The sequence below is a fragment of the Rhinopithecus roxellana genome, chromosome 11 (genome assembly GCF_007565055.1).
Source record: "Rhinopithecus roxellana isolate Shanxi Qingling chromosome 11, ASM756505v1, whole genome shotgun sequence".
Lineage (NCBI taxonomy): Eukaryota > Metazoa > Chordata > Mammalia > Primates > Cercopithecidae > Rhinopithecus > Rhinopithecus roxellana.
The window spans coordinates 131,471,103-131,498,877 of NC_044559.1; the positions used below are offsets into that span (position 1 = coordinate 131,471,103).

Sequence of the window (27,775 nt, forward strand, 5' to 3'; positions counted from 1 at the left end):
AAGATCATAGTGTTAATTACACTTTGTCATTATATAATTTTGAAAATCAGATTATTTACATATACATATATCAACTTCATAGACAGAGTAAACTATTTACAACCAATGGTTTAATGCACTTACAGTTCCTTGTGTTTGTCTTCAGCCAAGATTTGGTCATTTGGTTTCAGAGAATACCTATATAACAGAAACAAAAATTACACTCTTCATACAAACACAGTATCAACATAAGTTAGTTGACCTCTTCAAAACAAGGACCCCAACACTGTTATAGGTCTCTGACTTAATTGATAAAACACCAAGAATGCCCAAGTAGACGGTTTTTTGCTGTTCTATTAGTCATTTCCAGGAACACCACTCCAGGAACTGAAAAGAGATCACCTTAACCATGCTTTGAAGATCTTCAGTATTCTTCTGTAGTGAATCATCTGTAATGTCACACTTATTCAGCAGTTCAAAACTGATGCAACAACTACAACGTTAAGTATTTTAGACTTCACAAACAATATGTAAATCATTCATTAACTATATAGTAATCATATACTGTGAACCAGGCTATGTACTAAGCAGCATGACACAGGAGGGAAAGAAAAGCTTTGGAGTTTTGTTTTTTGTTTGTTTTTTTTTAAGGTAGGCTCACTCTCTCACCAAGGCTGGAGTGCAGTGGCACGATCTTGACTCAGTGCAACCTGTTCAAGCAGTTTTCCTGTCTCAGCCTCCCCAGAAGCTGGGATTACAGGCATGCACCACCATGCCCAGCTAATTTTTGTATTTTTAGTAGAGAAGGGGTTTCACCATGTTGGCCAGGCTGCTCTGGAACTCCTGACCACAAGTGATCCAACCACCTTAGCCTCCCAAAGTGCTGGGATTACTGGCATGAGCCACCACACCTGGCCTCAAGTTTTGGAGTTTTTGATTGACCATTTACTAGCTAAGTGATCATAGGCAAGTACTCTACGTCTTTAAGTCTCAGTTTCTCTGGTCATAAAATACAGGTTGCTATAAATATTAGATCAGGGATCTTTCACAGTACCATATATTTGTACTGCTGAAGGTAAACAGACTTTCTGAAGGGTACACAGAAACAGATAAACAACAATGGACAATTCCCAGGTCTTCAATTCCCATTCATACTCAACCTTTTCATAAAATTTAAAATTAATCTGCCTGAAAATGGATCATAAGTCCATTTGAAAGGTCATGTTGATTTTCCTCTCCAGTCTCCTCTTTCACAAGTGCCTTTAAACCCACTGCTATGGTTTGAATATTTGACCCCCCTCAAATCTCATGTTGAAATTTAATCTCCAATGGGGCAATATTGAGAGGTGGGGCCTTTAAGAAGTAATTGGATCATGAAAGCTCTACCTTCATAAATGGATTAATCAATTCATGGATTAATGGGTTATCATGGGAGGGGAGCTGGTGGCTTTAAAAGAAGAGAAGAGACCTGAGCTACCATATTAGCAGGTTCAGGCCCCTTGCCATGTGATACCCTGTACCACCTCAGGAATCTGTAGAGTCCCTATCAGCAAGAAGGTTCTCACCAAAGTGCAGCCCTTTGACCTTGGACTTTTCAACCTCCATAACTGTAAGAAATAAATTCCTTTTCTTATAAAATACCCAGTTTGAGGTATTCCAAGTAACAGAAAATGGCCTAAAATTCACTTTTTATTAATATAAAAAGGATGACATACTCCTCACCTATTCTGAATGAAACTATACACTATTGTATTGCCTGAGTATAAAACCCTTCTAAGTGTTAAACAAAGAATGATTCATATTTTGTCTGCAAAACTTTTTTTATTTATTTATTTATTTTTTTTTTTTTTTTTTGAGATAGAGTTAGGCTGAAGTACAGTGGTGCGATCTCAGCTCACCGCAACCTCTGCCTGCTGGGTTCAAGCAATTCTCGTGCCTCAGCCCCCAAAGCAGCTGGGACTACAGGCACGCACCACCACGCCCGGCTAATTTTTGTACTTTAAGTAGAAATGAAGTTTCACCATGTTGGCCAGGCTGGTCACGAACTCCTCACCTCAAGTGATCATCCCACCTCATCCTCCCAAAGTAGTGGGATTACAGGTGTGAGCCACTGCACCCAGCCTATTTTCGTCTGTTTAATAATTTAGCAATATTTTGAAGGAAGAGAAGCAACATTTTGAAGGCAGAGAAGGAGAAAAAAACATATTTTTTTTTTTTTTTTTGAGACAGAGTCTCGCTGTGTCACCCAGGCTGGAGTGCAGTGGCCGGATCTCAGCTCACTGCAAGCTCCACCTCCCAGGTTCACGCCATTCTCCTGCCTCAGCCTCCCAAGTAGCTGGGACTACAGGCACCCGCCACCTCACCCAGCTAGTTTTTTGCATTTTTTAGTAGAGACGGGGTTTCACCGTGTTCGCCAGGATGGTCTCGATCTCCTGACCTCGTGATCCACCCGTCTCGGCCTCCCAAAGTGCTGGGATTACAGGCTTGAGCCACTGCGCCCGGCCAAAAAAATTTTTTTAATAAATAAAAAATACTTTAGCAACATTTTAATACATTTGTTATTTTACTCTGTGCTAATTACAATTTAATGACTAAGAGATATTTTAAAATTCACATATTTTGGCTGGCTGCAAAGACATATAATAGGGTAATCAATATGCATGAAAGACTAATGCATAAAAATATACTACCTTCATAATGTATGCATGTTACATGCAAAATATAACTTATGCATAAAATACATCCTATAAGAATAGAATCTGGTGTGAAAAGTGTAACAGAAATGCAAATTCAAGACAGAAAGGACTATAAAATTTTTAAACGTCAAAAAAGGAAGCTGTTTATGTATTTTTATAAATGAATAAAAGGGGTATCAAATCATGATGGTATTTAGAGTCCACTAAAAAGAGTGATTCATCGGTATTATATAAAGTTATTAAAAATCATTAGTTGGGCACAGTGGCTCATGCCTATAATCCCCACTTTGGGAGGCCAAGGCAGGCGGATCACTTGAGTTCAGGAGTTCAAGACCAGCCTGGCCGACATGGCGAAACCCCATATCTACTAAAAATACAAAAATTAGCCAGGTGTGGTGGCAGGCACCTGTGGTCCCAGCTACTGGGGAGGCTGAGGCAGGAGAATCACTTGAACCTGGGAGACAGAGGTTGCAGTGAGCTGAGATTGTGCCACTGCGCTCCAGCCTAGGCGACAGAGCCTACTTTCAACTTAGTAGAAAGCTATAACTCAACTTCCTACCATGTCTTTCATAGAATGATGCAAAGCACAGCCTATTATATTTTGGATGAGTTTTGTTTCCTAATGGCATATATAGGTATTCTTTTATAATCAATTCTTAGCATGAACACAGTTCCTAAAAATCAGAGACAACAAAAAAATGGTACAGTGATAGTCCTCAACATTTTTTCTGCCCTAAACTACCAGAGAAAACTGACATACACTCCAAAGAACAGAAGACGGGGAAGCAAGAGGGAGCACAGGGGAGGGGCCTCTTTATTCTGCCTCTAGCCCCTACAAAGAGAACCACTGAGTGAAAAAATAACTAGATACAAATCAAAAAACCTGCAGTATCATCCTGATTCTACCATTAACTTGTTTTCTGAAATGGACAAGCCACTTAATTTCTCTAATGAAGATAAAACTGCCTATGTCACAGGGTTGCTATCCAGATCAAATAACATTACACAAAAAGTGTCCAGTGCATTATTTAACAATTATAATAAATACTCATCCCTGCCCCCTCTTCTTGGAATCTTGCACCTCTGTAAAATGAAGAATTCAATTAACTCAAAAATGGAGGAAAGGGCATTTTTAAATGTTCATAACTTTTATAAAAGCCTTTTATTGAGACTGAAACAAACACTTTTTATTCAAATGTGCTCCTCCTCCGAAGACTAGCATGGCACAGAACTTAGTGCCTTGAAAGGCGCAGGTACAGACTGTGAAGTTCCAAAATAGGACAGTCATAAGGGAGGTGCCCATGCCTAATGTTACACAGTTAACAGATGACAAGAAAATATTCTATAAATACTTGGAACTAAAATTGCCTTCCAAGAATTAAATCACCAAAATTTCTATAAATCTACAAATATTGCCACATAGTCCAAAGAATCCCAACAGTATCAAGTAAAGTTTTACAGAATTGGCAAAACCAATCAGGTAGACAGTGTGGATATGGCAAGCTTTTAAACAACATATTTAATTGGCTCTTCCAATAAAAAAAAAGTTGATTAAAATGTATTAGAAAGGAAGAAAATGGGGGAGGGGCAAAACCATTAATCGCTACAACACTATTTAACACTAAAGCTGGACTGAAATTTAAGAAGCTTATAAAGAAATAGATTAAATCACAGGGCTAGAACAAAAAAGCAAAAAGTTATAACGTTTAAGAAAATAATATTTTTAAATCTCATTAGCAAAGTAAATGAAGATTAAAACTCAATTAGAGGGAGGGGCGGAGCAAGATGGCCGAATAGGAACAGCTCCAGTCTCCAACTCCCAGCGCGAGCAACACAGAAGACCGGTGATTTCTGCATTTTCAACTGAGGTACTGGGGTCATCTCACTGGGGAGTGCTGGACAATTGGTGCTGGTCAGCTGCTGCAGCCCGACCAGCGAGAGCTGAAGCAGGGCGAGGCATTGCCTCACCTGGGAAGCGCAAGGGGGAAGGGAATCCCTTTTCCTAGCCAGGGGAACTGAGACACACAACAACTGGAAAATCGGGTAATTCCCACCCCAATACTGCGCTTTAAGCAAACGGGCACACCAGGAGATTATACCCACACCTGGCCGGGAGGGTCCCACGGCCACGGAGCCGCCCTCATTGCTAGCACAGCAGTCTGCGATCTAACCGAAACAGCAGCAGCCAGGCTGAGGGAGGGGCGTCCGCCACTGCTGAGGCTTAAGTAGGTAAACAAAGCCGCTGGGAAGCTCGAACTGGGTGGCGCTCACAGCAGCTCAAGGAAACCTGCCTGTCTCTGTAGACTCCACCTCTGGGGACAGGGCACAGCTAAATGACAAAAGGGGAAGCAGCAGAGGCCTGTGCAGACGCGAACGACTCTGTCTGACAGCTTTGAAGAGAGCAGTGGATCTCCCAACACGGAGGTTGAGATCTGAGAACGGACAGACTGCCTGCTCAGGTGGGTCTCTGACCCCTGAGTAGCCTAACTGGGAGACATCCCCCACTAGGGGCAGTCTGACACCCCACACCTCACAGGGTGGAGTACACCCCTGAGAGGAAGCTTCCAAAGTAAGAATCAGACAGGTACACTTGCTGTTCAGCAATATTCTATCTTCTGCAACCTCTGCTGCTGATACCCAGGCAAACAGGGTCTGGAGTGGACCTCAAGCAATCTCCAACAGACCTACAGCTGAGGGTCCTAACTATTAGAAGGAAAACTATCAGACAGGAAGAACACCTATACCAAAATCCCATCAGTTCGTCACCATCATCAAAGACCAGAGGCAGATAAAACCATGAAGATGGGGAAGAAGCAGGGCAGAAAAGCTGGAAATTCAAGAAATAAGAGCGCATCTCCCCCTGCAAAGGAGCGCAGCTCATCACCAGCAACGGATCAAAGCTGGTCAGAGAATGACCTTGACGAAATGAGAGAAGAAGGCTTCAGTCCATCAAATTTCTCAGAGCTAAAGGAGGAATTACGTACCCAGCGCAAAGAAAATAAAAATCTTGAAAAAGGAGTGGAAGAATTGATAGCTAGAATAATTAATGCAGAGAAGGTCATAAATGAAATGACAGAGATGAAAACCATGACACGAGAAATACGTGACAAATGCACAAGGTTCAGTAACCGACTTGATCAACTGGAAGAAAGAGTATCAGCGATTGAGGATCAAATGAATGAAATGAAGCAAGAAGAGAAACGAAAAGAAAACAGAAGAAAAAGAAATGAACAAAGCCTGCAAGAAGTATGGGATTATGTAAAAAGACCAAATCTATGTCTGATTGGGGTGCCTGAAAGTGAGGGGGAAAATGGAACCAAGTTGGAAAACACTCTTCAGGATATCATCCAGGAGAACTTCCCCAACCTAGTAGGGCAGGCCAACATTCAAATTCAGGAAATACAGAGAACGCCACAAAGATACTCCTCCAGAAGAGCAACTCCAAGACACATAATTGCCAGATTCACCAAAGTTGAAATGAAAGAAAAAATCTTAAGGGCAGCCAGAGAGAAAGGTCAGGTTACCCACAAAGGGAAGCCCATCAGACTAACAGCAGACCTCTAGGCAGAAACTCTACAAGCCAGAAGAGAGTGGGGGCCAATATTCAACGTTCTTAAAGAAAAGAATTTTAAACCCAGAATTTCATATCCAGCCAAACTAAGTTTCATAAGTGAAGGAGAAATAAAATCCTTTACAGATAAGCAAATGCTTAGAGATTTTGTCACCACCAGGCCTGCCTTACAAGAGACCCTGAAGGAAGCCCTAAACATGGAAAGGAACAACCGGTACCAGCCATTGCAAAAACATGCCAAAATGTAAAGACCATCGAAGCTAGGAAGAAACTGCATCAACTAACGAGCAAAATAACCAGTTAATATCATAATGGCAGGATCAAGTTCACACATAACAATATTAACCTTAAATGTAAATGGACTAAATGCTCCAATTAAAAGACACAGACTGGCAAACTGGATAAAGAGTCAAGACCCATCAGTCTGCTGTATTCAGGAGACCCATCTCACATGCAGAGACATACATAGGCTCAAAATAAAGGGACGGAGGAAGATCTACCAAGCAAATGGAGAACAAAAAAAAGCAGGGGTTGCAATCCTAGTCTCTGATAAAATAGACTTTAAACCATCAAAGATCAAAAGAGAAAAAGAAGGCCATTACATAATGGTAAAGGGATCAATTCAACAGCAAGAGCTAACTATCCTAAATACATATGCACCCAATACAGAAGCACCCAAATTCATAAAGCAAGTCCTTAGAGACTTACAAAGAGACTTAGACTCCCATACAATAATAATGGGAGACTTCAACACTCCACTGTCAACATTAGACAGATCAATGAGACAGAAAGTGAACAAGGATATCCAGGAATTGAACTCATCTCCGCACCAAGCGTACCTAATAGACATCTATAGAACTCTCCACCCCAAATCAACAGAATATACATTCTTCTCAGCACCACATCACACTTATTCCAAAATTGACCACATAATTGGAAGTAAAGTACTCCTTAGCAAATGTAAAAGAACAGAAATTATAACAAACTGTCTCTCAGACCACAGCGCAATCAAACTAGAACTCAGGACTAAGAAACTCAATCAAAACCACTCAACTACATGGAAACTGAACAACCTGCTACTGAATGACTACTGGGTACATAACGAAATGAAGGCAGAAATAAAGATGTTCTTTGAAACCAATGAGAACAAAGATACAACATACCAGAATCTCTGGGACACATTTAAAGCAGTGTGTAGAGGGAAATTTATAGCACTAAATGCCCACAAGAGAAAGCTGGAAAGATCTAAAATTGACACTCTAACATCACAATTAAAAGAACTGGAGAAGCAAGAGCAAACACATTCAAAAGCTAGCAGAAGGCAAGAAATAACTAAGATCAGAGCAGAACTGAAGGAGATAGAGACACAAAAAACCCTTCAAAAAATCAATGAATCCAGGAGTTGGTTTTTTGAAAAAATCCACAAAATTGACAGGCCGCTAGCAAGACTAATAAGGAAGAAAAGAGAGAAGAATCAAATAGACGCAATAAAAAATGATAAAAGGGATATCACCACAGACCCCACAGAAATACAAACTACCATCAGAGAATACTATAAACACCTCTACGCAAATCAACTAGAAAATCTAGAAGAAATGGATAATTTCCTGGACACTTACACTCTCCCAAGACTAAACCAGGAAGAAGTTGAATCCCTGAATAGACCAATAGCAGGCTCTGAAATTGAGGCAATAATTAATAGCCTACCAACCAAAAAAAGTCCAGGACCAGATGGATTCACAGCTGAATTCTACCAGAGGTACAAGGAGGAGCTGGTACCATTCCTTCTGAAACTGTTCCAATCAATTTAAAAAGAGGGAATCCTCCCTAACTCATTTTATGAGGCCAACATCATCCTGATACCAAAGCCTGGCAGAGACACAACAAAAAAAGAAAATTTTAGACCAATATCCCTGATGAACATTGATGCAAAAATCCTCAATAAAATACTGGCAAACTGGATTCAGCAGCACATCAAAAAGCTTATCCACCATGATCAAGTGGGCTTCATCCCTGGGATGCAAGGCTGGTTCAACATTCGCAAATCAATAAACGTAATCCAGCATATAAACAGAACCAAAGACAAGAACCACATGATTATCTCAATAGATGCAGAAAAGGCTTTTGACAAAATTCAACAGCCCTTCATGCTAAAAACGCTCAATAAATTCGGTATTGATGGAACGTACCTCAAAATAATAAGAGCTATTTATGACAAACCCACAGCCAATATCATACTGAATGGGCAAAAACTGGAAAAATTCCCTTTGAAAACTGGCACAAGACAGGGATGCCCTCTCTCACCACTCCTATTCAACATAGTCTTGGAAGTTCTGGCTAGGGCAATCAGGCAAGAGAAAGAAATCAAGGGTATCCAGTTAGGAAAAGAAGAAGTCAAATTGTCCCTGTTTGCAGATGACATGATTGATATTTAGAAAACCCCAAAATCTCCTTAAGCTGATAAGCAACTTCAGCAAAGTCTCAGGATACAAAATTAATGTGCAAAAATCACAAGCATTCTTATACACCAGTAACAGACAAACAGAGAGCCAAATCATGAATGAACTTCCATTCACAATTGCTTCAAAGAGAATAAACTACCTAGGAATCCAACTTACAAGGGATGTAAAGGACCTCTTCAAGGAGAACTACAAACCACTGCTCAGTGAAATAAAAGAGGACACTAACAAATGGAAGAACATACCATGCTCATGGATAGGAAGAATCAATATCGTGAAAATGGCCATACTGCCCAAGGTTATTTATAGATTCAATGCCATCCCCATCAAGCTACCAATGAGTTTCTTCACAGAATTGGAAAAAACGGCTTTAAAGTTCATATGGAACCAAAAAAGAGCCCGCATTGCCAAGACAATCCTAAGTCATAAGAACAAAGCTGGAGGCATCACGCTACCTGACTTCAAACTATACTACAAGGCTACAGTAACCAAAACAGCATGGTACTGGTACCAAAACAGAGATATAGACCAATGGAACAGAACAGAGTCCTCAGAAATAATACCACACATCTACAGCCATCTGATCTTTGACAAACCTGAGAGAAACAAGAAATGGGGAAAGGATTCCCTATTTAATAAATGGTGCTGGGAAAATTGGCTAGCCATAAGTAGAAAGCTGAAACTGGATCCTTTCCTTACTCCTTATACGAAGATTAATTCAAGATGGATTAGAGACTTAAATGTTAGACCTAATACCATCAAAACCCTAGAAGAAAACCTAGGTAGTACCATTCAGGACATAGGCATGCGCAAGGACTTCATGTCTAAAACACCAAAAGCAACGGCAGCAAAAGCCAAAATTGACAAATGGGATCTCATTAAACTAAAGAGCTTCTGCACAGCAAAAGAAACTACCACCAGAGTGAACAGGCAACCTACAGAATGGGAGAAAATTTTTGCAATCTACTCATCTGACAAAGGGCTAATATCCAGAATCTACAAAGAACTCAAACAAATTTACAAGAAAAAAACAACCCCATCAAAAAGTGGGCAAAGGATATGAACAGACATTTCTCAAAAGAAGACACTCATACAGCCAACAGACACATGAAAAAATGCTCATCATCACTGGCCATCAGAGAGATGCAAATCAAAACCACAATGAGATACCATCTCACACCAGTTAGAATGGCAATCATTAAAAAGTCAGGAAACAACAGGTGCTGGAGAGGATGTGGAGAAATAGGAACACTTTTACACTGTTGGTGGGATTGTAAACTAGTTCAACCATTATGGAAAACAGCATGGCGATTCCTCAAGGATCTAGAACTAGATGTGCCATATGACCCAGCCATCCCACTACTGGGTATATACCCAAAGGATTATAAATCATGCTGCTATAAAGACACATGCACACGCATGTTTATTGCGGCACTATTCACAATAGCAAAGCCTTGGAATCAACCCAAATGTCCATCTGTGACAGACTGGATTAAGAAAATGTGGCACATATACACCATGGAATACTATGCAGCCATAAAAAAGGATGAGTTTGCGTCCTTTGTAGGGACATGGATGCAGCTGGAAACCATCATTCTTAGCAAACTATCACAAGAACAGAAAACCAAACACCGCATGTTCTCACTCATAGGTGGGAGCTGAACAATGAGATCACTTGGACTCGGGAAGGGGAACATCACACATCGGGGCCTATCATGGGGAGGGGGGAGGGACTGCATTGGGAGTTATACCTGATATAAATGACGAATTGATGGGTGCTGACGAGTTGATGGGTGCAGCACACCAACATGGCACAAGTATACATATGTAACAAACCTGCATGTTATGCACATGTACCCTAGAACTTAAAGTATAATTAAAAAAAAAAAACTCAGTTAGAGAAAGCTGAAAGAATTAAACTAGATTTAAACCTAAATACATAAAATAGAACTATACTCTTTGTATTCTTAATTTTTCCTATGCTTTTTATTTTAAAAAATTTATTAATAATTATTCAAAATGACTAACCACATCTTTTTATTAAAGGACATTTTTTAATTTTGTACTTGGAAGATACTACTATCACTGCTTAGCTCTTGGGTCACATCAACAAAACGGGCCCATGTTATATCAACCTCCCATTTATTTGCTAATACATTTTATTTCTGGCTTCTCTCTCCATATTTGCACTGTGATTTGCCTGGCAGAGGGCACCACTGACATCCCATTCAAATACAGGGGACCCTTTTAGGCGTTACTTTACTAGATATCTCTGTTGCAGCAGGTATTATTGACTATTCTTATATAAACTCATCATACTTCATCAGACCTTGTCTTAGTTCTGCTTTTTCTTAGTCTCATTCTATACTTATTCTTTATGTATCCATCTATTAAATGTTCTAGCTTCCAGCCCACTTCTCCTTTTACTTTTTACTCTTTTTTTTGGAAATTTTATCTACTGGTTGCTTTAAATACCACCTACATAATAATAAAAATAGTGCTGGTGATAGCTACCATTTATTGAATAATACTGCATCAAACTATGTAAAATTAAATACAATTAAAGAGTCCAGGCGAGGCACTGTAGCTCACACATGTAATCCCAGTACTTTGAGAGAACGAGGTAAGAGGAGTCCAGGACCAGCCTGGGCAACATAGTGAGACCCATCTCTAAAAAATAAAATTTTTTAAATTAGCTGGGCATGGTAGGGCACATGCCTGCTGTCCCAGCTACTTAGGAGGCTGAGGTAAGAGAATCGCTTAAGCCCGGAAGGCTACAATAATTAAACTACATTTAAACAGCACCACTCACTGCACTCCAGACTGGGCAACACAGCAAGACCCTGTCTCCAAAAACAAAAGGAGTCCAGCCATGACTCTTCTATCCACCAAGAAACATAAAACCAACTGTCTCCTGAATATGCCTACCTGGGTATCACAGTCATCTCAAGCTTGAACAAAACTCAATTCAATCTTTCAACCCTCTCTTCCACATCCTCCTCCTATACTCCCTAACTCAGTTGTAAATACCACCATCATTCAGTCACCAAAACTAAAAATTCAAATGTTATCTCCGACTCCTTTACCCTCTTCATTAAATCAATCAAGTCTTACCTTGATAACACAAAAGTATCATTGTACTCTCTCTCCCAACCACTGTATCATAACTAAAGTGATCAAGTCATCATCTCTCAACAGGTTTATCACTATAGCCTCCTCAAATCTATTGATCCACAACAGACAAAGCAATTCATATAATTCTAAAATGTGAATCCCAACCATGTCATCTGCCTGCTTAAATCAACAAGTGCTCTCCATTGCCAATAACAGAGGCATGAGAGATTTCAAGCTCCTCAGTAGCCAATAATATTAGCTAACATAAGCCAAACATACAAATAATCTCATTCAATCCTCACAAGAACCCTAATATCCTTATTTTACTCACAAAGAAACTGAGCTTCCATAGATAACCACGGTCACACAGCTCCAGAGCACACTCTTAACCTCTATTCTTAATGCCACCGTGAAGAAGTGATTTTCTTTCCACATCTGTCTCCTCAATTAGATTACAAGCTGTTTAAAGGCAAAACAGTTATTTAACATTGTATTCTCAGTATTTGGCAAAACAGTAACCATAAGACATGTGCTCCAAAAAGTGTGTGTTGAGCTATGAAATGAACTGTTAAAAAAGAATCCATGTTTACGTATCCTTAGAAGTACCATTTCCTTCAATATTCAAAGTTAGGTTTGAACAGCAAAGAACACAAAGAACAGCATCTTATATCTAGGCAAAATGAAGGAAAGTAGTCTGTGTTCATTTAGTGTCCATAATTTAGGCTGTTTTTTGAGGAAGCCCCAGAGCAACTCAGGACCAATCACTCAATATGTGACATGACATAAAGATTCAAATAGCAGTTTATTTCAAATTCTAAGAATTTAGAATTTTGAAAGAGAGAAGCAGAATAACCAAAGACTATCTGTTAATGTAGGTCACAAGGTAGTCAAATAAGAGAAAATATTCAAACTTCAGCATTTCCGAACACCACCAATAATCTAGAATATGTTATAGAAAAATATATCATATACACAATAGATACAACTTTTTTTGAAGATATCTTTTAAAAAATATAAACATATCAAAAGAAATGTAAAATTGTACAATAAACCTAAGCTGTACTGGTTAATATAAATGCTAATTAATATCTATTAAAATTTAATTAACATGAAATAAAATGTTGAAATTCATCAGTTGCACTAGCCACACTTCAAGTGATCAAAGCCAAATGTGACTAGTGGTTACCATGTTGGATAGCACAGATACACATTTCCATAATCATGGAACATTCTAGTGTACAGCACACACTACTGCAAAGATACTGACCCCAGATTTCATTTCTACTTTATTGACTTCTATATGGTCTGAATATTTTTCTAAAAAGCATTTACTTTTATAATTTTTGAATCTAACAAGATTTAGCAAATGATCACCGCCACAAGATGTATAAGTTTTTAAAAAACCAGCCTAACCATTTTGTAACCCATATTACATTATTTAAATTTTACGTGTTATTAAAAGATATAGAAGAATACCTAAAATAAAGAAATATTTGTAGGGATAAGAAAATTTGTTGGTAAAGATCTCTTTTTTCCAAATTAATCTATAAATACAATACTGAACAAAATCCCAGACAGAATATTTAGATCAATTAAAGGCCTAAATATACAAAACATAATGTTGAAAGTTGTAGAAAAAAATATGGCAATAGCTTTATAAATAATTAACTAAAAGGAAGGGCATGGTAGCTCACACCTGTAATCCCAGCACTTTGGGAGGCCAAGGTGGGTGGATCACTTGAGGTCAGGAGTTCAAGACCAGCCTGGCTAACATGGTGAAACCCCATCTGTATTAAAAATACAAAAATTAGCCAGGCACGGTGGCACGTGCCTGTAATCTAGCTACTCAGGAGACTGATCCATGAGAATAGTTTAAACCCAGGAAGCAGAGGTTACGGTGAGCTGAAATCACGCCACTGCACTCCAGCCTGAGTGACAGTGAAACTTTGTCTGAAAAAAAAAAAAAAATTAACTATAAAAGTGTCAGAGCAGTTTACAATTCATTTTAAAGCAAAACAATTAAATGTCTAACTTTAAACCTAACACATGCAGTCTCACTTGACACTCCAAATAATTTTTTCACTTTCAAAGCTGTAATACACCCATTTGTAGAAGTAATACATTTTTATTTATAGAAATAATTCAGTTGTAAATTATTGGCACTGAATAATCAGCACTAAAATTTATGGCCAATTGCTTTGAGCATTTTCCTTTTTTTAAATTTTTAGAGACAAGGTCTCACACTACATTGCCCAGGATAGAGTACAGTGGCTATTCACAGGCACAATCATGGTGCACTACAGTTCGAGCCTCCCAAGTAGCTGGCATTACAGGCAAGCACTACCACAGCCAGCTACTTCGGGCATTTTAGGTGTGAACATTAAGTAACATCTTTCATGCATACTTAGATTAATAAAAACTTAGAATAATAAAAACTTAGATTAATAAAAATTAATAAAAAATAAGGTTTTTATGTTTATTTTATTAAAGGTTTAGATCTGTGAGAAAAACACTTTTCCTCAAGTCTACTAGCTTCCCGTCATAAAACTGAGTATTTTCTTTTTTTTTTTTTTTTTTTTTTTTTTTTTGAGATGGAGTCTCACTCTCTCACCCAGGCTGGAGGGCAGTGGTGCAATCTCGGTTCATTCATTGCAACCTCTGCTCCTGGGTTCAAGCGAGTCTCCTGCCTCAGCCTCCTGAGTAGCTGGGACTGCTGACGTGCACCACCATGCCCAGCTAATTTTTTATTTTTAATAGAGACAGGATTTCACCATGTAGCCAGGCTGGTCTCTAACTCCTGACTTCAGGTGATCCGTTCACCTCGGCCTCCCAAAGTGCTGGGATTACAGGTGTGAGCCACTGCACCCAGCCAAAACTGAGTATTTTCATTTTTATTGATGGTTTTCTTTTCTCAATTACCATTTCATTACTTCTCTCATTCCTCTTACTTTCATGATATTTATCTAGTGCCAGGAAAAACCAAGGCAAACCTACCTTACACATTCCTTCCCTGCCTTTTTCATCCCTATTAATACATACCTCCATAATTACAGACCAGGGCTCATCTAGACGTATTCATACGTTCCACATTTCCTATCCCCTCATGTCCACTGTGTCCCTACAGTTTACTAGAAAATATTCTTTTCAATAATGTACTTTCTGCCACAGGTGCTCCCAATAATTTTCAATTCTTTTTTTGGTGGGAGGGACAGGAGTTTGAGGCTGCAGTGAGTAGGCTATGATTGTGCCACTGCACTCCAGTCTGGGAAACAGAAACCTTGTCTCTAAAAAAAAAAGAAAATCAGAATCAGAAAAATATTTTATCAAATGAATTTTGACCATTAGAACTCACTTTCATAGTGTAAGATACTAATCAGTATATATCTCATTCATTTGGTATATATCTTAGTCCCCTTGCACTGCTATAACAAAAATACCAGACCAGGCTATTTATTTATTTATTTATTTATTTTCTTATGTTTTGTTGTTGTTGTTATATTTTTCTTATTTTGTTTGGGGTAATTTGTAAACAATAGAAATTTATTTCTCACATTCATGGAGGCTGGGAAACCCGAGGTTAAGGCACTGGCAAGACTGGTGTCTGGTGAGGCTTTTCTCTGCTTTCAAGATGGCACCTTGTTGCTGCATCCTCCAGAGGGGAGGAACACTGTGTCCTCACATGGCAGAAGGAATGTAAAGGCAGGAGAGCTCTCCCTTCGACCTTGAGTCCTTTCACAAGTGTGCTAATCCCATTCATAAGAGCAGAGCCTTCATAACTTGGTCAACCCCCAAGAGTCACACTTCTTATACTGCGGCACTGGGGATAAGTTTCAACATGAATTTTGGAGAGGATACCATCATTCACACCATAGCAATGTACCACTTATCTAGGTTGGGTGCGGTGGCTCATGCCTGTAATCCCAGCACTTTGAGAGGCCGAGGTGGGCAGATCACCAGAGTCAGGAGTTCGAGAGCAGCCTGCCCAACATGGTAAAACCCTGTCTCTACTAAAAATGCAAAACTCAGCCGGGCATGGTGGCACACACCTATAGTCCCAGCTACTCAGGAAGTTGAGGCACAAGGATCACTTGAACCCAGGAGGCAGAGGTTGTAGTGAGCTGAGATTGCGCCACTGCACTGCAGCTTGGACGATAGAGCAAGACTCCATCTCAAAAATAAAAAATTGAAAAAAAATATATATATATACACACACACACACATAGTACTTATCTAATGGTGGCTCAAAATGTAGGCTAAACACAATTGGTTTATATTATAAGGTAAATTTTTAAATATATTTGGAAGAAATGGCCAGGAGCAACAATAGAGAAGACTCTTTTATTGTTAGGGTCCAAATATTTGTTTTCTATCTTCAGGTACTTATTTGAAAATCAAGGGTAAAGATTAAAACCTTCCAAATATAAAATAAAACTTCAGCTAGCCACTTAGGATCAGCTGCTAGTAAAACATGTAAAACAAAGAGGTTACTCGAGCTCCCAGTAGTGTCATTGATGGCAGCAGCAGGCTGTCTAGAGCAGTTGCTGCAAAGACACTGGCTGCAGTAGGGGAGGTGCAGCCAGTGCTGCATGTTCCACAGAGCCCAAGGAAGTTGGGAACAGGTGGGAGCCACACCCACTTCCAAGTTGGCAGGGCTGGGGCCCCACCCTCCTGAGTGCAGCTGCAGCCACCCAGCCATGGCTGTGGACCCAGGTATCCCCTCGCTCTCTGGGGCCCGGGAAGTCCCCCTTTCCCCTGCAGGCTCAGAAGTGCCTGCTCCCGTGCCTGGCCTCTCCTCAATCCCAGCACCTGCTCCGAGGTGATAATGTTAATGTGGGTAAGTCATTTTCAACTTTCACTATGAATTTGTATTCAAAGTTGGGAAAACAATTATAGACAGATGACAGAATGAAAACGTCAACCTTAAAAACACAGTTAATAGAAGTAAGGAGATAGAAAGATGGAAGAAGTGGCAGAGGAAAGAATAGCGGCACCAGTAATCTCATTCTCCATAATGAGAAGTCAGTGGATTCCATTGAAATTTGGGTTTATTTGTTTTGTTTTGGCTTGGTGTGTGTGTGTATATATACATATAAATATACATGTATTTTTTTTTTTTTTTTTTGAGACAGAGTCTTACTCTGTCACCCAGGCTGGAATGCAATGGTGCAATTTCAGCTCACTGCAACCTCTGCCTCCCGGGTTCAAGTAATTCTCCTGCCTCAGCCACCCGAGTAGCTGGGACTATGGGCACATGCCAATACACCTGGCTAACTTTTGCTATTTTTAGTAGACACAGAGTTTCTCCCTGTTGGCAAGGCTTGAACTTCTGACCTCAAGTGATCCACCTGCCTCAGCCTCCAAAAGTGCTGGAATTACGTGTAAGCCACCACGCCCAGCCTGAAATTTGACAGAACAAGAAATTTTAAGAAACGTAAACACAGTATATTATTTAAAAGTACAAGGAACCAAAAGAACTAAAATCATTAACATAACTGTATACAGTAGTATTTTCTGACGGGGAAAGTGTGTTTTAAAGTTTGTATCTTAATGTCTTAGGATAAAACACATCTCCCAGTTTATCCTAGGCCCCCAACACATTTCCTATTATATTACCATAAGTCAAATTTACACATTTATAAATTCTTGCCTTACCCTTTGACATTTGAGTTTATTCAAACATAGGGGTAATTCCCAGGATATAAAAAGAGTTTCAAAAAAATTATTGTCCCCCATAATTACTTATATTTCTATATACTATCAATGAACAATAAGAAAAGGAAAGAAAACAATCCCAATTTACAATAGCATCAAAAATAATAAAATTAAATTTAACCAAAGAAGTGTAAGACTTACTCACTGAAAACCTACTAAACACTGCTAAAATTATTTTAAAAAGACCTAAGGCTGGGCGCAGTGGCTTACGCCTATAATCCCAGCACTTTGGGAGGCCAAGGCGGGTGGATCAGAAGGTCAGGAGTTCGAGACAAGCCTGACCAACATGGTGAAACCCCGTCTCTACCAAAAATACAAAAATTAGCCAGGCATGATGGCGCATGCCTGTAATCCCAGCTACTCAGGAGGCTGAGGCAGGAGAATCATTTCAACCCAGGAAATGGAGGTTGTAGTGAGCTGAGATCGTGCCACTACACTCCAGCCTGGGTGAAAGAGCAAGATTCTGTCTCAAAAAAAAAAAAAAAAAAGACCTAAATAAATGGAAAGACATTCTGTCTTCATAACTTGGAAGACTTAATAGTGTATTTATCTATATATTCAATGTAATTCCAAGCAAAATTCCAACTGTCTTTTTTACAGAAATGAAAAAGCTATCCCCAAAAATTCATAAGGAATTATGAGGGATCTTGAATTAAAAAATAATAATAATAATAATAATCTTGAAAAACAAAGTTGGAGGACTACACTTCCTGACTTCAAAATCTACTACAAAGCTACAGTAATCAACACAGGGTTGTACAGGCCAGGCACAGTGGCTAATGCCTATAATCCCAGCACTTTGGGAGGCCAAGGTGGGAAGACAACTTGGGCCTAGGATCAAGCCAGACTTGAGTCTGAGACCAGCCTGGGCAACATAAGCAGACCCCGTTTATATAAAAAAATTTTAAAAATAGCTAGGGATGGTGGTACATGCATATAGTCTCAGTTACTTGGGAGGCTGAAATAGAAGGATCACTTGAACCCAGTAGTTCAAGGTTTCAGTGAGTTATGATTGCACCACTGCACCCCAGCCTGCATGACAGAGCAAGACCCTGTCTCCAAAAAAAAACAAAACACACATAGACAAAAACACCAATGTCATACTGGCATAAGGACAGACATATGTATCAATAGAATAGAATGGAGTTCAGAAATTTGCCCATATATCTATGGTCACCTGATTTTGTCAACAGTATCAAAATCACTCAATGGGGAAAAGAATAGTCTCTCCAATAAATGATATTGAGACAATTGGATTTCCGCATGCAAAAGAATAAAGTTGAACCCTTATTTCATACCTTATACAAAAATTAACTCAAAATTGATCAAATGCTTCAATCTAAGATCTTAAACTACAAAACTCTTAAAAGAAAACACAGGCATAAATCTTTGTGATCCTGGATTTAACAACAGATTCTTACATATGACAGCAAAAGCAAAGCATAAGAAACAAAATAAAAATAAATTGGACATCATCAAAATTTAAAACTTTTGTGCATCAAAGGACACTATCAAAAAATTAAAGTTAATCCCCAGAATGGGAGAAAATGTTTGCAAATCATATGCTAGCTGATAAGGGTCTAATATCCAGAATATAAAAAGAACTTTTACAACTTAACAAAAAGATGACAACCCAATTAAAAAACGGGCAGAGAGCTTCAACATTTTCCCAAAGATATACAAATGTCCAATAAGCATATGAAAAGATGCTAACATCAAAAGTTTTCATTAGAAAAACGCAAATCAAAATCACAATGAGACATCATTTCACACCCACTCATATGGCTATAATTTTTAAAATAAAAAATAAGCTTTGGCAGTAGAGAAACCGGAACCCTTACACACTGCTGGTAGGAATGCAAAACAGTGCAGCTGCTTTGGAAAACAGTTTGGTGGTTTCTCTAGAAGTTAAACACAGAATTATCATGTGACCCAGCAGTTCCACTACTGTGTGTATACCCAAGAGAAATGAAAACACATTCCAACACAAAAGCTTATACATAAATGTTCATAAGAAGCATTGTTCCTAATAGACAAAAAATGAAAACAACATAAGTGTCTATCAATCAATAAATGGATAAACAAAATGTGGTATATCCACACAACGGAATATTCCACTATTAAAAGGAATGAAGGACTGATACATGCTACAACATGGATGAACTCTGAAAGCATTACATAAGCAAAATAAGCCCAAACACAAAAGGTCATATATATAAACACAAAAGATCATATATTATTATATGGTTTCATTTATATAAAATGCTCAGAATAGACAAATTCATAGAAAAACAAAGTATACTGGTAGTTCCCAGGAGACTGGGCTAGCGGAGGGAATAGTGAATGACTACTTAATGGGTATGGTATTTCATTTTAGGGTGATGAAAATGTTCTGAATTAGATAGTGGTGATGGTTGTACAACTTTGTGAATATACTGGCAGTCACTGAATTGTATACTTTATAATGGTTAAAAGGATCAGTTTTATGTGACATAAATTTTACCTCAATTTTTTAAAAAGTAATTATTCTTGGGTACAGAAATCGGGGTGTGTGAGAAGGGGGGATCTTGCTTTCTCATCATTAATCTTTTTTACTACTTAAATTTTCCAGATAGTAGTCCCCCCATTATCTGAGGCAGATGCATTGTAAGATGCCCCATGGGTATCTGAAACCGTGGATACTACTGAACCATATGTATATACATACATACACACACACATGTGCTATGTTTTTCCTACGCATACATACCTACACATCATACTATGATAAAGTTCCATTTATAAATTAGGCATAATAACAGATTAACAACTAACTAAAACTAGAACAATTATTAAAATACACTGTAATAAAAGTTATGTGGATGTGGTATGTGTCTCTCTCTCAAAATGTCTTATTATACTGTCCTATGGGTAACTGAGACCTCAGAAAGTGAAAACAAGGATGCAAGAGGGGACTTTTGTACCAAATGGCCTCAAATAGGTAAATAAACAAACTGATTTCTCAGCTAAGTTGAAACACTGGAAGTTACTAATAAAGGGGAAACAACAGAGCTTCACCGCCTCTGAATTATATCCTGCATATTCTCTTGTCTTCTCTAATCATCTTTCTTCTCCCATTATAGCTTCTGAGAGGAAACAAGATTGGGCACATTCAGGGTAGAATGTCTCTAGATTATGATACTATTATGGATGTAGTTCACTGACAGTAGTTTAAAATTTGGGGAATTAAATAATTAAGTAAATTATATAAACTTTTTTTTTTTTTTTTTTTTTTTTTTGAGATGGAGTCTCGCTCTGTCACCCAGGCTGGAGTGCTGTGGCCGGATCTCAGCTCACTGCAAGCTCCGCCTCCCGGGTTTACGCCATTCTCCTGCCTCAGCCTCCCGAGTAGCTGGGACTACAGGCGCCAGCCACCTCGCCCGGCTAGCTTTTTGTATTTTTTAGTAGAGACAGGGTTTCACCGTGTTAGCCAGGATGATCTCGAACTCCTGACCTCGTGATCCGCCCGTCTCAGCGTCCCGAAGTGCTGGGATTACAGGCTTGAGCCACCGCGCCCGGCCTATCCTTCCAAATAATAAGCAAAAAAGTTTTAAGTAAAAATAGCAATGTATATAAGTTTTCCCAAGGAAAATTGTACTCAGTTATTCAATAGTTAATGATAGCACACTTGCTATTACCAGACTTAAATTTCCTGAGTTTTCCTTTAATTGAAGACGTTCAGTGATAAAGTCACTTCTAAAGTTTTCATCCATTTTTCTTCAAATATAAGTTCCACAGAGTGCATACGAAGAGTTTAACACTTACTTATCAAGGAAATCTTTGTCCACTACAGCAGAGATGTCAAGCAGAGGATTTCCCATTCCAAAGAGAATATTTTCTCTAAAAAAACACAAAATACAAGTTAGAAATACTTCTAAAAGTAAGTTGATATGTAAAAAGTACACAAAATAAAAATAACTATCTTCATTTCAACCTGAAAATAAACCTAACATACCAGTTTATTAAACATTTGATTTGCCTATTATATGTAGGACATTTTAGAGGTAGCATAAAGACATTTAGAAAAAAAGATGATTATCAGAGAAAGATGCAAATCAAAACTACAATGAGACACCATCTCACACCAATCAGAATAACTATATATATATATTTTTTGACACAGAGTTTTGCTCTTGTCGCCCAGGCCAGAGTGCAATGGCATAATCTCAGCTCACTGCAACCTCTGCCTCCCAGGTTCAAGTGATTCTCCTGCCTCAGCCTCCTGAGCAGCTGGGATTAAAGGTGCCTGCCACCATGCCCGGCTAATTTTTGTATTTTTAGTAGAGATGGGGTTTCACCATGTTGGCCAGGCTAGTCTCGAACTCCTGACCTCAGCTGATCCACCTGTCTTAGCCTCCCAAAATGCTGGGATTACAGGTGTGAGCCACCATGCCCAGCCCAGAATAACTATTATTGAAGAGTCAAAAAAAAAAAAAGCCCAGATGTTGTCAAGGTTGCAGAGAAAAGGTAATACTTATAAATTGTTGATGGGAATGCACATTAGCTTAGCCCCTGTGAAAAGAAGTTTAAAGATCTCTCAAAAAACTTAAAATATAATTACCATCCAACCCAGCAATCTCATTATGGGTATATACCCAAAGAAAAATGAATCATTCTAGGCCGGACACAGTGGCTCATGCCTGTAATCCTAGCACTTTGGGAGGCCGAGGTGGGTGGATCATGTGGTCAGGAGACCAAGACCATCCTGGCCAACATGATGAAATCCTGTCTCTACTAAAAATACAAAATTAGCCAGGCATGGTGGCGCACGCCTGTAGTCCTAGCTACTCAGGAGGCTGATGCAGGAGAATCACTTGAACCCGGGAGGCAGAGGCTGCAGTGAGCCAAGATCGTGCCACTGCACTCCAGCCTGGGTGACGGAGTGAGACTGTGTCTTAAAAAAAAAAAAAAGAAGAAGAATCATTCTACCAAAAAGACATATGTTTATTACAGCACTCTTCACAATAGCAAAGACATGGAATCAACCTAGGTGCCCATCAATGGTAGAATGGATAAAGAACATTCAAAACATATACACCATGGAATACTATGCAGCCATAAAAAAGAATGAAATCATGTCCTTTGCAGCAATATGGATGCAGCTGAATTATCCTAAGTGAATTAACATAGAAACAGAAAACCAAATACCACATGTTTTCACTTATAAGTGGGAGCTAAACACTGGGTACACAGGGACACAAAGATGTCAGGACAATAGACACTGGAGATTCCAAAATCAGGGAAGAAGAGAGGAAAGTAAGAGCTGAAAAACTACCTATTGGGTACTATGTTCACTACTTAGATGATGGGGATCATTACAAACCCAAACTTCGGTATCACATGAAACACCCGTGTAACAAACCTGCACATGTACCCCCCAAATGTTATTAGGGAGCCCATGGCACATCCTAGAAGAGTCCAAGCAAGAGCCCTATCTACCCTTGACAAAAAATGACTGTGGTAGGGTCTTCACAAAGGATATCAGAACTGATACAATTCTTTTATTATGTATCCAAAAAATTTAAATATATGCTAACTTTTTATAGAATGATTTGTAATTTTCACAAATTTAACTGCACATCTTTTCATCTAAAAAGTCTAGCTAAAACTTTTATTCATGTCTTATGTTTCCTATATTTCTTATATTCATGTCTTCTCATGCATATACTTGTATGTTAAATATATAAGGATTCATTTCAGATGCCTACAACATGAAATAAAGCAAAACAAAAACAAATCAACAAGAAATGATATAATTTTAAATTACATTTAACAGACTTGGAGGAAGTCTGTTTTCCATAAGAGATCACAGTATGGTTCCAATCCAAATAAAAGAAAGAACTCCACCATAAGTGATGCCTTAAACGGAAGCTCATCTAGCAGTAAGAAATGGGCCAGTGAATACTGTTGGATCAGTCTCAATAGGAGACATTCATCTAGTTTATCCAATAAGATTTGTCTCTGTGTAATTTTTCTATTGGTCTCCAGTTTATTGATGATCCGCCTCCCTTTCAGTTGCCTCCAAACCAGCTACCATTCTCACCATTTGGTGACTATCAGTAATATCAATGGACTAGCACACCAGGATTTTAAGAGAATGAGGCATAGCCTATAATTATAATCTGTAATGATTTTTAGAGGATAAAATTACAGTCTCTTATTAACACCACAGATTGAGCAACTATGGCTGAATATGCAGTAAAGAGACATTTGTCCCTTTTCTATTTAAAGAAAGCTGAGTGGAGGAGGGTAAGAAAATACACTAATTTATTCACACTTAAATTGCATTTGTGATCAAAGCAAGTTTAATAAAAAGAAAGTACTTTAAGTGCTTAGAAGGTGAAGGATCAATAGACAAATACAGTAAAACCTAACCATGATTTCACTGGGACTACTCTGCCTGATTTGTATATTCTTATCCAAACAATAAAAACTCCTAGAACTTGTTATTTAAGAAAAAAAAAAAAAAAGGATGGGTACTGTTATTGGGCTACTTGGTTTTTTATTTTTATTCGCCCTTTTTATCACCCTTTGCAAGCATCCAGTTCAATGTATAGAGTCATGTAACCACAAAACTATGGAACATTTCCATCATAGCAACAACAAAAAAGCATCCTTCTACCCCCACATCAATCCCTCTACCCTCAATTTGTTCCCTCTCAGTTTTAAGGAATATAATTGCTATACCTCTTTTTAAGAAGTCAAACCTTTGAACATCTACCGCATTACCAAAATAGTTTATTATTCTCCATTTAAAAACTCAGTAAAGATAGTCTTACAGAGAGCCCAATAATTGATTCTAAGAATGAATTACAATTCAAGAGTCAAATAATTCACGTCTGAGTCTCAGTTCTTGAGGTAGCTTGTAGAAAGACTTAAGCAAGCCATCTACCATCTCTGGGCCTAAATGTTAATAATGTTTGACTTGTTCCCAAATAATATTACAATTCAGTTAAGGTCATTTGAAGTCATTCTTATAATAAACTGGAATTGTGTGTCATCTTTTCCTTGCTATCCCCCTTCTTTTACCCCAAATTTCCTCACTCAAGAGAGGAATTTTGGTGGAATTGATCCCTCAGGCAAACCAAAACCTAAGTCAATCAGTCCAATATATTTCTCTAGCCTTAGTGATCAGTTCAGAGACTGGCATGTAACCTAAGCCAGGAAAATCAGAATGAACTCAAGATTTTTTTCTATGATGCTCGGATACAGAACATATTTTTCCCTAATAGATATAAATGAAGAAGGTGCTAGAAGCCTTAAAAACCTAATGACCTCAAGGTGGCTGCCTTGGGATAAATTTGACACCACAGAAAGCAGAGCGCGAAAACTAAAAGAAACCAGGTCATTAATGAAGTTGTTGGACCATCTAATTAAGCTTTACCTGAAACCTATACTCCATCTGAACTTTTCTGTTTTTTGTTTTGCTTTGGTTTTTTAAGTACAGGGGTACAAGTGCAGGTCTGATACGTAGGCAAACTTGTGTTATGGGGAGGAGGCAAGTAGATGGTTTGAGTCCAGGAGTTCAAGGCCAGCCAGGACAACATGCCAAAACCCCACCTTTACAAAAAATTGGCTGTGCACAGTGGCTCACACATGTAATCTCAGCACTTTGGGAGGCTGAGGCGGGCGCATTGTCTGTGCACAGGAGTTCGAGACCAGCCTGGGCAACATGGCAAGACTCCATCTCTACAAAACTACAAAAATTAGCCGGGCATGATGGCATGTGCCTATAGCCCCAGCTACTAGGGAGGCTGAGGTGGAAGAATCCTTGAGCCCAGGAGGTTGAGGCTACAGTGAGCCATGAGTGTGCTACTACCTCAAAAAAAAAAAGAAAGAAAAAGAAAAATATAAAAAATCGAGCCAGGCATGGTGGTGCACACCCATAACCCCAGCTACCACGGAGGCTGAGATGAGAGGATCGCTTAAGCCTGGAAGGTCGAGGTTGTAGTAAGCTATGATTACACCACTGCACTCCAGCCTTGGGTGACAGAGTAAGACCCTGTCTTAAAAATAAATTAACTAAATAAAGTAGCACATAAAAGATAACTTCAACTAGTAAGTTAAGTAAAAAAAATATAATTATTTTCAAAAGCCAATAAAACTTTGCTCATATCACGTTTCTCTCTCCTTCACTGCACATAACTGAGATTATAATGGCTAGTTTCTTACATACAAATACATACAAACTAGTGTCCAGGCCAGTAAATACTATGCGCTTCTTAAATGATGAACATACTATATGAATAAGCATTTATTTTTATCTTGTTCTACTAGAATGTGAACAAGATGACGTTTAGTCTATAGCCAAAAACTATGACTAACCCATACTGGGATTACTTTTTGTTCCAAATGTTAGCAGTATCTTTTTTTTGGAATGGATGCTAGGATGACAGATACTGAACAATCTTTTTTTTTTTTTTCTGGGGAGGAGTCAGTAATTTTATAAATGTCTCATAATTTAGGCTTGCAGCGAACACAAACCTACACTATAATTATTATTTTGTTGGACAGTCAACAAATTTTATACTGACATATATATTAGAGTAAGAGTTCCTGAGAAAATTTTTTCTTGGCTATTGATATATTAATGTTTGAATGTTGATTAGCGCTTTCACTAACAGAAACGTTTAGTTTAGTTATGGTGCCAAAATAAACACTAACAATGACTGCCTTTAACTGTTTACACCAGTCATCTTCTCTTTCAATCCAGAAACCTCAGCTTTATATGTGACTCTTCTCTCTACATCAACTAGCCCCGTCTTATTAGTAAGGACATCATCTTGGTTTTATCAAACACTTCTTGTACCTGGATCTCCCACAATATACCCACTAGCACCAGGCCCTCTACAGACATTGCCTGAATTTCTACATTGTCAGCAATTTTTTAGCCACAATAAATCCTGCACATTATCACCAAAATCATATTATTTTAAACAATTCTAACCATAATATTTTTCCACTTAAAATCTACCTAGCTTCTGATTATTAATAGGATAAAATCCAAAAGCATAACATAAAAGACATTGAATCTAGCTCAAACTTACCATATTTCATCATATCTAAGATGCCATTTATTCATAAAATAATCCCAATTTCCGATGGTGATGCAAAACACAATCAGCTGTAAGATGTATGCCAATTTCAGAGTTGTTAAAATGGGAAGAAATGTACACATTAAGATCACAATTCAGTAATTCTTTAGCCTTACCTCTCACCATTCTAATATATACAACCTATTTTAATCATAATGCCTTACTATTATTTGAATAAGACTGCCTGTAAAGTCCTTCTCCTACTTCCTTTGCCTGGAAAACTCCCATTCATCTTTTTAAAATTCCCTATATGCTACCGGTCTTGGGAAATTTTTCCTGATCGACTCCTACCCGAGGGCTTCCACATAAGATATACAAGCTGCCCCCAACATCACTCAAGAGTGCTGTTAACAATGTAGAAAATGGCTCCTGGTACTGTGTATCAAGGCACTGCATCCCTCCCTCCCAAAGATTTATTCATTCCCTCCTGCTCAGTTCTAAAAGTCCTTTGATGAACTTTTTAGTTGATTTTAGGGGTTGCTTTGAACTTTATCTTAATCAACTGATCTTAATCACCTACACAACAAAGGGTAAAGATTTTTTTGAAATCTTATTTACATTTGTATACCCAATGGCTAGCATATGATAATTCCATGGGTTTTGAGTGATTCTGTGATTATAGGTTCTGATCTTTAGTTTCTTTCTCTTTTTGAGACAGGCTCCTGTTCTGTTGCCCAGGCTGGAGGGCAGTGGTACAATCACAGCTCACTGCAGGCTCAACCTCCCAAGCTCCCCCACCTCAGCCTCTCAAGAAGTTGCGACTATAGCCACCATGCCCAGTTAATTTTTTTGTTTTCAGTACAGACTGGGTCTCCCTCTGTTGCCCAGGCTCGTCTCAAACTCTTGGGCTTAAGCTATACTTCTGCCTCAGCCTCCCTAGGTTCTAGGATCACAGGTATGCAACCCAAGATACACCTTTATAAAGACATAGAAGTTTTGAAAATAAAAAGTTAGCAAAAAGACACACCATGAAAACACTAATCATAAATTACAGTGGCTATATTAATATCGGACAAGGTAAGCTTTAAAATACGGAGTATCACCAGATACAAAGGGATTTCATGAAAATAGGTCAACTCATCAAGAAAACATAATAATACTAAAGATAAC

At 38.5% G+C, this 27,775-nt stretch overlaps 1 protein-coding gene across 3 annotated transcripts in view; it reads right to left on the bottom strand.

Moving 5' to 3' along the window:
* ADK (adenosine kinase) overlaps window positions 1-27,775 on the bottom strand; it is a 577,585-nt gene that overhangs the window by 508,511 nt on the left and 41,299 nt on the right. For 2 of the 3 annotated variants that reach the window (XM_030940869.1, XM_030940870.1), the window contains exons 2-3: window positions 21,336-21,410; window positions 124-177 (exon numbers count right to left, since the gene is read on the bottom strand). In XM_030940869.1, coding sequence (XP_030796729.1) covers window positions 124-177; window positions 21,336-21,410 — 129 coding nt within the window. The remainder of the gene's footprint in view (window positions 1-123; window positions 178-21,335; window positions 21,411-27,775) is intronic. The other variant, XM_030940871.1, reaches the window with a different exon arrangement.